We start from the raw sequence: 12268 nt of genomic DNA on the forward strand, positions 1-12268 counted from the left end.
CTGTGCCGCCCACAAACATATTTCATTGTGAAATTTAATTTACTTTTTTCCCCAAAATCTTTTTTCCCAACTTCACATTCACAACGAAGACATGTCAGAAATGAATCCAAATCATTTGAAAGTGTGACACATTCATTTTTAATACAAGAGTTTGAGTGAATATATTTTGGGCCGTTTTCGTTCAGATTCCCAGTCATGGACTGGAAGGAGATACACAAAATACATTCCCATGTATTTGTCTAGGCACTGACAACTAAAGGTCAGAGACCACAATTGCATTTTGATTGTAAATGTTTTGACTTTGACCTAAAGCCACTGGCCCGAAAGCCTTATAAATTAAAGGTGAGTTTTATGACCCCCAGATAATCTGCTCTACACTGGGCAGGGCAGCTCTCCATGACCCTCTTGTAAATAAATGTAGCTTTCACTTTGATTCTAAGGAGACACCCATGGAAATACTGCTTTAGGCATGTATTGCAAGCGAATGTTTAGCTACATGAAGTCAGCAGCTTGAGTTTTGAGGTAGTGTCAAATAACATCAGAGACGTAGCCACTGGAGAATTTTAATAACTGAATCCATTATCTCTTTAATCCTGAGCTGAACAGACAGCCATTTTGTCATTCTCACATTTAAGTTCTAAAGAAAATGATTAAACTCAGCTTAATAAAAGCATACTTGTTTGTATCAGTCAATGAATGCTATTTTGAACTAGAATGGTAATAGGTATTTATTTCACGACAGCCATGAAACATTCCTTCATCCATTCATTAATCTGCTGTAACTGCTTCATCCTGTTTAGGGCTGTGATGAGTCCTGAGTCCACCTGGAATCACTGGACAGGGTGCCAGTCCATCCAGCTGTGCACAATTTCCCACGACCAATAGGTGAGTTTGTGTCGCCCTGTGAAGGACCGGTGCCCCCTGCAGGGTTTGTTCCCACCTTGCACCCAGCGTTTTCAGACAATGAATGAATATCTATGCTCAGAATCATTCGATTATTAAACTGTTCTTAGCTGGAGTCTGCTGAAGATCCACGCCCTTCGTGTACAGGCCAGCGGAAGAGTTTTTTTTTTGGCCCTGTCTTATGTGTTCTGAAGAGCTGCTTGGAATTCAACATTTATGGAAGCACTCGAAACTCAAGCTGTTTCACCTTTTCAAAAAACTGTTAGGTGGAGTCGCTAATGGAACACCCTTCACTTTTCACCGGAAGATGAAGAGGCGCAGCCGTTAAGGGCACTTACCCTAATCAGCACTTTTAAGCTCAAATCCTGGGCGGTGCGAGACAGCAGGGAAGAGTCTGCTGGGGACAATGGGACCCCATGCCAGTTTCCTAGAAAAAAAAACCCTCTGAAAAAGCCATTCTGAAAAGGCCTGCTTTGGTTTTTCCACTCAAAGTGACTTTTGTGTTGAAGCACATGTTAAACCCACAGCAAAATAAGTGGCAGGGAAAAGTCAGGAGTGAGTGACGCACAAGCTGCTTTTACCTGAGTGCTATTCACTGATGCTTGATGCAAGCCCCTGCTGTCTGGTTTTTATTTAGTGGCTTTATAATATCAGAGGCCCTCTGAAATACGAGGTCCAAACAAGTTTGTAAACAACCCTTTTAGACTCGAGAAGAAATGTGATGCTCTGGAGCTGCTGCACATGAGCCTCTGGTCACCAGGACCAATGCTGAACACAGCTCCCAGCGCTAGGTTGTGGAACAGTGGAACTGTGTTCTATGGAGTAATTAAGCAACACTACCCTTCTGAGATATGGAGAGGGTGTTGCGGTCCAGAATTACACTAACACAGTAAGTATCCTTTATCTTGCTGGCATCAAATCCTCACAGCAATGAGGTTTCCTCAGATGGTTGAACATATGGTACCCGTGTCCCTAATTATATGCAGAATTGGCATTAGAAATATGAACAGAGCACGCTCCTGTGCTTTCTCCTGAGTCCCCTCCATCCTCCCTAAAGACTGCATTGTGGCAGGGAAAGGTAGGCCATATGGATTCCTATCCCACTGTAGCAGAGTGTGCTTCTAATTTTAGGCCCGTATTTCTATTTTCAACTACAGCCTCGTATATCACTTCCTCTTATAGTGTTCCTGACACAGCTGCTCCGTGCCAGTGTTGAGCTTCCCTTGGCACCAGGGTTTGGCATCAGCGGGAACCAAAGTCCAAGCTCAGTCCACATTGTCTTCTCCAAAATTTACACAGCCTTCGTACAGAAGTGTAGGAGCTGTTAGGACACAAGTAGATATCTAGTGGCTCAGGGGGAGTGGGGTTAATTTCTATATAATCCCTTTACTTTTCAGCACTATTACTGTTATAAAGTTGTTTTGTGCAGAGCTTCTGAGATGATGTGGCGGTGGTTTTTAATATGTTGTGGCCTTAACATAATACAGAGGCCATGACACAATATATTGAAGCCACAAGATAATCCCTTAACTTGTGTCCTCATTCCCAGTAAACAAGGAACGTTCCTGGACGTTCAAAATAGGTCTAAAAGTAGTCTGTCCGTCAATGACATATTTTAAACGTCAATGAACGTCCAAAATCAATCTTAATAAGTTAGTTATCAAGTGATGACCAATCGATAACGTCAGTGGACGTCCAAAACGCGTTTTATACAAGTAATTTGTTTCGAGACCAATTAATAACGTCAATGGACGTCCAAAATACGTCTAATAGTCGTCTTTTCAATGTCTGTGTTTGGACGTCTTTTCAACTTTCATTTTCAACCTTAAGAGAACGTTGATTAGACGGCAGTCAGTACGTTATTTCAACGTTGAATCAACGGCTAAATGTTTACTGGGTTATTTTTTTTGTTGCCAAAACATATTAAATATAATGATCTAATGTCAACAATGTTTTAGAAAGTGCATTAATCCAAGGGCAGATTTCACTAACACTCTCAGTTCCAAAGAGTCCACTCTTTGGTTCGAGTTCCTTAAACCAGCCCAGAGCCCTCAATTTCATAACAAAATGGTCCTTAATGGACTACGGATATTGTCTGAAATGAAAGGTTATCTGTGAAAAATGATTGCAGCTTTCAAAAAAAATGGAGTGACCAAACAGAGTGTGAATGTTGTATTTAAGAAGGAGTGAAGGCTGCTTGTCGTGAGTAACACTTCTGCTGATCTCAGTTCAGTTTAGGGCAAAGTTTAGAAAAAAACCCACTATCTGTATATTGTTCATTTGTTTCTGTATTTAGATTTAATAATAAAAAATAGAAGTCAATTTATAGCCAATTCATAAGAAAATAAATGGCATTAACATGACGCTTGTCTCTCTCTGCAGCATAAAGGCTTCTGATCCTAGGGACATCTTTCCACTGGATGTTGGGATATTGGTGTGAAGTGAAGTACTTGTGTTGGGTTAGTGTTGTAACATTGCTGTGAGGTTTGATGACATTTAGCCTCAAGGGGGATTAGTGAAGGCAGGTACAGATGTTGGAGCTCTGGATCACAAACGCCACACCAACTCAAACCAGTTACCAGACGGTGCTCCATCATGGTATGGTATGGTACATCTCCAGTTGGTCAGTTTGTTTCATGCTTCCTGTGAATCTGTACCACTTCTATGGCCGAATTCAGTGATTACAGTGTGTCTACAGAGATAAGTTACTGTGTAACCGTGGTTACGCAAGTGTTCTTGGTATACGTCATATAGTAGCACACTTTAGAGTAGAGGCTCAGAGTGTATTCAGAGCTGACTAGTGATGCATCGTTGGAGGTAAAACAAGCACATGGACCAGTGCTGGGAAAAAAATAATTTAGAAAATGCTTAATTATAGCATTTATTGCTGATAAAGTAGTGAGGAACAGCTAGTAAATGATCAGCTACTGGCCTAATAAAGACATTACGAGTGCCCATTAAGCTCCCCGTCCCTCTCTGCTGTTTTCTTCCTGAGCGATAGTGATCTCCGTCTCCGTCCACGCGAAGCCAAGTGTGCAGCGCTGAAAAAGGAACATGAACACAGTCCTGACGCTAAACACATCATTCTCTGCGTCTCACAGTGCGGTGCAGTACAGTACAGGACAGAGTTGACACGTCCTCTGAAGCAGTACGAACATATTTCCTCTTTTATTTACATTCCTTTTTCAAATGTTAACATTTTTCGCTAGAACTGTCATTAGGGTTGGCATTTTTCTCTCTTTTCTCAGTAAAATAAACTTGGCACAAGTAAAACATATGTAGACAAAAGTTTTATTTACACCATACAACATTTTTGATTTTTAAATATTTTATACAGGGCTGCAGATGAGAGAGCTTGCCGAGTGCCTTCAAGCCGATTCTGCAGTATTAAAGTTGTGAAATATATTATTCATATAAAAGTGAGTATTACCTTTATTGCATTTAAAGCAATGAAGAATGTAGCTTGACAAACATTCATTTGTTTGTTTGTTTTTTGTTTGTTTTTTGTTTTTTTAAATGACAGAAAAAATCCTCTTTGCCTCTCTCAATATATTTTTTGTATCATATTATAAAGTAAAAAGTGTAGTAATGGCCAAACTGACTTTGTTATAAACTTTTTAAAAACCTGCATAAGTATGTACATTGTGCTCCTGGACTCAGTCAACCACTGAACTAAAAAAACTGAGCCCATCGAAGCTTTGTTGTGGGTCGACGTAGCGTAGTGCTGCGCTAATTTTTTCCATGTTTTCCTACTTTAGAAGGTGGCATCTTGATAGTCGTACCTTTTTGTAGACCCAATTTCTCTCCGACGGATACGTTTGAAACACATGATGGTTATATTGTACACCAGGCTGGCCCCCACTAAGTACACTAGTGAGAATACAAAAAAAAAACAAAAAAAAAAAGAAACACTGATGTTTTTTTTGTCTTTTTAGTCATTTCTCTCCTCCTTCGGTCATGTTTTTTGTTGATTTTTTTTTAATTTGTTGGTATTTTTTTTTTATTTTTTAATCTTATTGGCACATTATGTCCCTGCCATACTCCTAGGATCCAGATATGTCTTGCCAAGGCTGCATGAAAAGTTTTCCACTTTTATTTATAGTTCAGTGCAAAATATGTCCTCCTTCGTTTGCATCCCAGTTACAAACTCCTCCTCTTCCTCTTCCTTCTGCTCTGATTTTACACCTCCGTTTGGAAGTCTCCTTCTTGGACATCTAACGGGAGGTTGACACACTTTTCCCACTCAGCAGGAGTCATCTCCAGAGAGTCCTTAGTGTCTGACTCCAGTACATTCATTGTGGCGTAGTTCTGGTACTCGCAGGCCGGATTGTAGCTCTCCCACGGGTTTTTGTTGGGCATCGCCTTATCCTACGTGACAAAAAGAGGACAAGACCAGGCTGTGTCAGAGAGGGCGCGATCATGCTTGTCCCATTTAAATATCCCACACTGTAGACCAGGCCATTTGTAGTGCAGTCTGAACATTAACAAGCTCTAACACACTATGACCTCAGGAAAACACTGTTTTGTAATAGTTCAGGAATTCAGGATTGGGTCCAAACATATTAAACACATTCATGGGCAGGGCGGTGCATGCAGGGCTTTGAAAAGAAAACCGTCTTAACAACGGTGCATAGAAGAACTTGTGAAGACACATGTAGGTTCACTGGACAGTATATAATGGCTGTATTTGAACGTTACGCATCGTGACCCTCCCTTCCACCAGTGTAAAGAAATCTGACTCTGAATGATGGATGTTTAAATATGAATCCTGTGGTTTCCTGGCACTGACTAATTTAGCTGAGTGAATACGAAAGCCTTAGTTATCGCACATTAGTCAGAATACATTATTCTCTTCTCAGCAGCCAGGAACAAGCCTGAATAGATTCTAACCCAGTTCACAATATTAGGCTTCAGTATGGAAACTAATCCATGGACCTTTACAATCAACGAACCCACCCACTCTCTGTGGTTCCCAAAGTTAGCATTTCTAGGAATCTGTCCCGAATGAATGGCACTAGGATGGTGGTAAAAAAAGATTCTACACCCTTTTCTGCAGTCACGTCTTTGAGGAGCGGAGTGAGGAGGCACGCATATTGTTTTCAGTATGAATGTCCTTCCGGTGGTTACTTAGCAACAAGCAGCGAATGACATTGTGCTGCAGGGCTGACTGAAATGTGAGTGAAAAGGGATTATACATGGCTAAAGGGACACACTGTCACTGACTACGTAAAAAAAGCCAGCCCCACACACACATGTCCTTACTACATTATAAAAACTGCTTTACGATATATGAAATGAAACCCAGAATCTAGGTAATTTACACTTGTTTCAGTTTCCTTAACACTTTCCTTTCTCCTGTAATATCCCACTTTGAGAGATGTATATCAGTAACCATCTACAGTAGTGTACGATTGTCAGAGATCAGCATTCATCTTCTGTAAAGGCTTCATCCTGAACGTTGTAGTGGTGGGTTAGGAGCCTACCCCGAGTCAAGGCACAGACACACCCTGGAGAGGGCATCACAGGCCATCACTGTGGCTGCATAGTCAATCTACCTACTAACGTGTTTTTGGACTGCGGTATGAAACCAAGCACCCGGAGGAAACCCATACAGATACTGGGAGAACACACCAAAATTCTGATGTTTGTGAAATATTACTTGTACAATGTGATTGGAAAATAAAGAAATGGAAGCTGGTGCACAGTACTCTGTTTTACAGGGATCCACTTTCATTGTTGTGGGTCCTTTAGGGACTATTACCTAATGGTTAATGCTCTGGCTTTTTAATGTAGTCGCAATCAGAAACGATGGTTGATATAATGCAGAATAACTTCCTTAATAACCAGGTGAAATCTGACTACAATCACAGCAGAAGTGGACCTTTAGCTGCTTCAATCAAACAATCAGGCTGGCTGCGCAATTACCGCTAATTGGGGCTGTGTGCTACACAAAGCAACAGTGGACCTTTGGGAAAACTGAACGCGAGCAAATCAAGTGATCTTTTATCGTGCGTCGGCCAAGCGGTGATTAGCCAATGGAGAAAGAAATAATAAGCATGTTACAGGCCTAGTGAATGGGTATGAACATTGATCACTGGGACTGTGGCACTCTTTCTCATTCGCATTTCTCTCGTTCGCCCAACCCCCCCCTCACCTCCACCCCCGACACTGCTTCTACTCCACCCCTAGAGGTTGGCAGGCACGCCGGACACAGGCTATTTTTCCACATGAATGCATTGGCTTGGCATCCATTAATTCCTTCAGTCACTCACTTCCTGACGCTAAGGATGGCGGCACTGTGAAAGCGGATGTCTAAATATGGCCCCTCTCGTGACACCCCCCCCCCCACCACCAGGCTTCGTAATTGGCCAGCACATCCCACCTCCTCCCCCACATCGTCCAATCACTCTTACTCACCATGCTGCCCATATTTGGTATGTCTCGAAATCGGTCCAGGGTTTGAAATTTCTGATTCAGTTCCTGGAACAGCTCCATGTGTCTTTTCCTGGTGTGCATGACTTTCTGCAATGGCAAGGGAGTGGGGGGGGAGGGGGTTGAAGTTCAATCAAGCTGATAACCATAGTGTTTGCATCAGGACAAACTGCCTCCTGCCCATTTTGAAAAAAAGCATTTATTTTCACATTGAATGAAAAGACTCCCGGCGATAATGTCGCTTTCAGAGGCTTTAAATAGAAGAAACCCTCAATTCGTCAGCTAAGTGCTATGAAAAAGTTATGATAAATGGCACTGGAGGAACTGTATGAACCAAAAGGGGGTTTGCAGTAGCACTTGACTTTTCATCTTCATTCGTTTCTCTACAATTTTTGGTTCCAAGGCCGAAACTAGGTGGCCTTAAGCTATTTTAAAAACTAATAATAAATAATAATAATAAAAAGTAGTTTTTGATTTTCAGCTTGAGATCTGTGAATGTAAGGGGGGTAAAATGGGAATGGGAGTTGCTACTCTGTGTGGCAGCTGACAGCACTGCTTTTACCCTAACTGCAGAGTGCTCCAATAAATCGCAGTTGTGTCAGGACCATGCTGCTCCAATAAGCTTAAGTGCTACACAAAGTAGTTGTAAATTAAAAGGTAAAACACAAAAGCAACAAATGGCCCCTCTCACTGATGTAACAAAAGCCTGAGGCATGCATTTCACCAATGGAGGAGAGTTAACATACCTCAAAGTCCAGGTCCTGGTACCGGGACTTTCTCCTCTGTGTAAGCAAAGACAGAACAAACATGTCTTAGATTGGAAAAGATTTCATTTATAGATTGATGGTACTTCACTGCCCTTAAAACTAACTGCATCTTTGCACGGTCCAAATTTGTGTGAAATTCATGGGGAAATATCGTCAGTGAATCTAACAGCGATAAGACTGTTCTAACCCGGACACTGTGCAACACTGCGGTATATTCAGGGAATGGACAGTGAATGTAGAAATAAGGACGTGGTTATAATGTTATGGCTGACGACTGTATATTTACAGTGCAATAAAATGTGGATCAACCATAACCGTATGTCCGCCTCCTTGTTTTTACTCACTGTCCATTCTCTCAGCTTTACTGATTGTACAGGAGCACTTTGTAGTTCTACAATTACACACTGTAGTCCATCTGTTGCTCTGCATACTTTATCCGCCCGTCCCCACTGTTCTTCAATGGACGGGACCCCCACAGAGCAGGTATGGTTTGGGTGATACCAGTTCTGAGGGGGTACTGACTATGGCAGAACAGGGTGGCAAACAAAGTACACAGAGCAAGAGATGGACTACAGTCTGTAATTGTGGAACTACGAAGTGTTTGTGAGATGGTCCTAGTGTAATGGTAGATTTGCACTATGTATATTTCTGATATTCTTCATCGTCTGGACATTTATGGACCTACGCTAGCAGATGACCATCCAAAAATAAATGGGTGCCTCAAACTGTGTCTTGGGTGAACAAAATGTTGAGTTATACACGGCACGTGTTAGAACTGTCTACGCTCACCTCTAAAGAACTCATGGAGGTAGTGGAGCCGGTCTCGCTGCGGGACAGCCCTCCACTCTCTTCCATCTCAGCCAGGAAGTTCTTGACAGCCGTGCGGGGCTCGAAGGGTAAGTTCTGCATGTGCTCAGGGGCTCCTCCGGGGTACGACTGCTCCAGGCCAACCCCCATGTGCTCCATGCCTGAGGGACTGATGTTGAACTCTGGGCTGACCTTGTAGTGCATGAGTCGCTCATGGGGCAGGGTGTCCATGGTGATGTTCATCTTGCTGTCGTCCTTCAGCAGGGTGGGCACGCCTCCCGAGCCCCCCATTCCTGTTGCAGCAGAGGCCCGGGGCATGACGATGTAGTCTGTCTCCATGGGGCCCTGCTGCTGAGAGTGACCGCTCAACTCCTGCTCGCTCTGCCGCATGCTGTCGTCCGTACACAGGTACACGGTCCGGCGCATATCCCCAGCAGGGTCGCCTAGGCACTGCTCCCCCAGGTCCATGGGCATGTGCAGAGCCGAGGGCTGCTGGATGATCACCTTGGAGATGATGTTGCCAGGCAACGTTGAGTAATTGAGGCCCTCCGGACCTTTCTCCTCCTCCTCATCGTTGAGCGAGATGCGGGACAGCGTGCCCGTGATGGTGGCAGCCCGGCACGAGCCCATGTCCTTGTGGAGGGCTATGGTAACAAAAGTTGGGGTCAGTTCTTACTGGCAGACAACAAAAATGATTTATCTAGTCCCTAAAGCTGTGTTTACTTGAGCTTTTCTTTATATTTCTCATTGCGAGAGACAGCAAAGTTGTCAAAGCTTCTAAACCTTCGTCAATCCAAACCCTACCAGTGGTTGTAAGCTGAAGAAGAGCGACTCCTTTATGACATAAATGTGATGAAAAGCTATTCATGATATCTCAAGACTTATCTCAATTTCTCAAGAATTCATCCCTTGAACCTTGGCTGCATCGTTGATTTATTAAAACTAATGATAAAGAAGGATGGCTGAATACATCTGTGGAACATGAAGCATATAATAGACCCTTTGTGGCAGTGTAATGCTGTTATATATTCACTGTGTAACAAGCTCATCACAAATTCAAGGCCTGAAAACATGCTGCAAACTTGTAGTTGACCACCTCCGCTTCTGATATGCCCTAGTATCTTTAAATTGGAGGGTGCTTTGCCTAGATTACTACTGCAACAACTATGAAGTTTAAGATATTAGGGCCTAGTAGTTCACTCTAATGGAATGCTTTTCCACTGCATGGTACCTACTCTACTCACTTGGCACCTGGTTGGTGTTCCTTCGAGCTACGAGTGAGCGGGAACTAAAAACTGTACCCAGTTCCAGGTACCAAATTTGCCCTATTGAAGGGGTAGGGGGTAGGGGTTGATTCTGTAAACACACCTCAAATGAGCCGTTTTGCCATTATTGAAAACATTCCAGAAACCACACCGTGCCTTTTGCTGGCATTGGTTGGAGGAATTGAGGTGGTCACTTTTGATTGGTCAGTATAAAGCCCCTCGGCATTAGGATGGCGAGTAGTGGAACTGCATTCTCTAATGAGATGGAGCACCACCGAGTACCAGGATGAGTTGAAGTGACTTGCAGAACGATGTGGTTGCCATCAAATCCTCATAAGAATATTCCCACACCTATCTATAGCCATCTGAGAAGAGTAAAGTTTTTTTCTTTTCTTTTTTTATTATTTGCAGCACTGACATTTGGAGTTGACTTCCTGTAAAGTCTTATTTTAGTACTAGAGTTGTTCTCCAGACAAGTCAAGAATTATTCAGATTGCAGAAAAAACAAGGAGAAAGAGCACTTCTCAAATCTCCACGAGCCAGGCTCAAAACACCTGCGGGGAGAGGAGTCACGTCCTGATTTAGAGTGAAGTGCTCCACTCACCTTGGAGACCCCCAGACACATAAGCAGCGCCCATCTAGCTGGAATGTCAGACCTATCCTCTGTTCAGGGAGAACGAGCTGTGCTCCACGGCAGTGCACTGTGGAGGTGTTTTGGGGGCATTTTAATCTTCACTTTCCCCAAATCCACAGGGAATTAAGGCTGCTGTTCACAAACGTTGGCCAAGGAGAACAGAAGGGCAGAGCAGTAGGTAAAACTCCCCCGCTGCTTTTGTTTCAAAACCCAACCACTGTGTTGTACAAAAAGGGGACAAGTGGATGAGAACCCTGTCTTGAAAAACAGCCTCCAAGCATGAACACGGCCACCTTGAATTTGTGGCGAGCTGAATTGAGTCAGATTATGTCAAAGTGTCATGCACTGACCTCTGAACAGTTCTCCTGGATATTAGAGCGATTATTAGCTGTATTTTTACAGCACAGGGGTCAGGCCTCTTTTAAGGTATGACTCATCATTCTGCTCCTCAGCTGCCGCCCAAAACACTTTCAAAGCGAAAGAAAAGGTTTTGTACTCTTTCTTCTTTGTCCAGTTTTATGAAGTTAATCTGATTGTATTGGAATGAGGGGCAATCGTGAAATAAGCTGAGAATAAAGGAGCCAAGCGAAAACAACCTTCTCAAAATCTAAAACCTGAAATCAGGCAGAAGAAATAGAATACTGACAGATCAAATGTGATTTTTCTATTTTTTTTCTTTTGTATATTTTGTACATCATCTAATGGTGTAGAAAATGTCTAAGTCACCTGTTACCATTCTCTCACTTACTCTTTAAACTATTAATAATCTATAAACGTATTAAAATCCAAAGTGGTTACCTTCAAGTGTAACATGTTTGAATTATTCCAGAAATGTCCCTACTGAATTTAGAAAATGAAGCCTACATTGACCATAACATGCCACAAAGAGAGGTCTGGAAATGGTTTGGCACTGAAATATGTAACATTACATTTTACTGATTGATTATTGATTGGTATTGATTATGAAATTAGAGCTTGTGTGTGTGTGTGGGGGGGTGTTTGTTGGTGTTTGTGTTAGGAGACCGTTCATGAGCCAAATAAACTGTCAACGCCATGTCTGAGCATTTCGGTTTTGAAACTGCAGTGCCTCAAACACCGGCTCAAAAGAGTAGATTCAGATAGCTACACTTTGTGATGTCATAAACCTTGCATCAGCAGGTAAGACGTGGAGGGGTGGGAGGAGCTTCATTATTTTAAAAATTCTTGGTAAGTCCTGCATGTAATAGCTATTCATTCCATATTTTCCCACAAATACCCTTCTGTAAGCTTCCTTATTGAAACAAAAAGCATAATACAGTGCAACAGTCAACGATAAATAATGTTTTAAAAGATTTATCTAAGCTTTATGTAATTTTGCCATCAAAAACACAATTAAGTTTAAAACAATATCACACGGTAGAGTATAATTTTAAGTCATTAATATGTTGGTTAGAATATTTAGAAGGTTTAAGCCTTTTAAT

General features: G+C 42.4%; 1 protein-coding gene across 4 annotated transcripts in view; it reads right to left on the reverse strand.

Moving 5' to 3' along the window:
- Positions 1-4033: 4033 nt before the first annotated feature.
- Positions 4034-12268, reverse strand: part of adgrb3 (adhesion G protein-coupled receptor B3) — a 224876-nt gene continuing 216641 nt past the window's right edge. For 3 of the 4 annotated variants that reach the window (XM_066662039.1, XM_066662038.1, XM_066662036.1), the window contains 4 exons: positions 8892-9553; positions 8082-8117; positions 7321-7425; positions 4035-5271 (listed from right to left, as the gene is read on the reverse strand). In XM_066662039.1, coding sequence (XP_066518136.1) covers positions 5083-5271; positions 7321-7425; positions 8082-8117; positions 8892-9553 — 992 coding nt within the window. In that variant the 3' untranslated portion in view covers positions 4035-5082. Of the gene's footprint in view, positions 5272-7320; positions 7426-8081; positions 8118-8891; positions 9554-12268 lie in introns of all 4 variants that reach the window. The other variant, XM_066662037.1, reaches the window with a different exon arrangement.

Source organism: Hoplias malabaricus, chromosome 2 (assembly GCF_029633855.1).
Source record: "Hoplias malabaricus isolate fHopMal1 chromosome 2, fHopMal1.hap1, whole genome shotgun sequence".
Taxonomy (NCBI): Eukaryota; Metazoa; Chordata; class Actinopteri; order Characiformes; family Erythrinidae; genus Hoplias; species Hoplias malabaricus.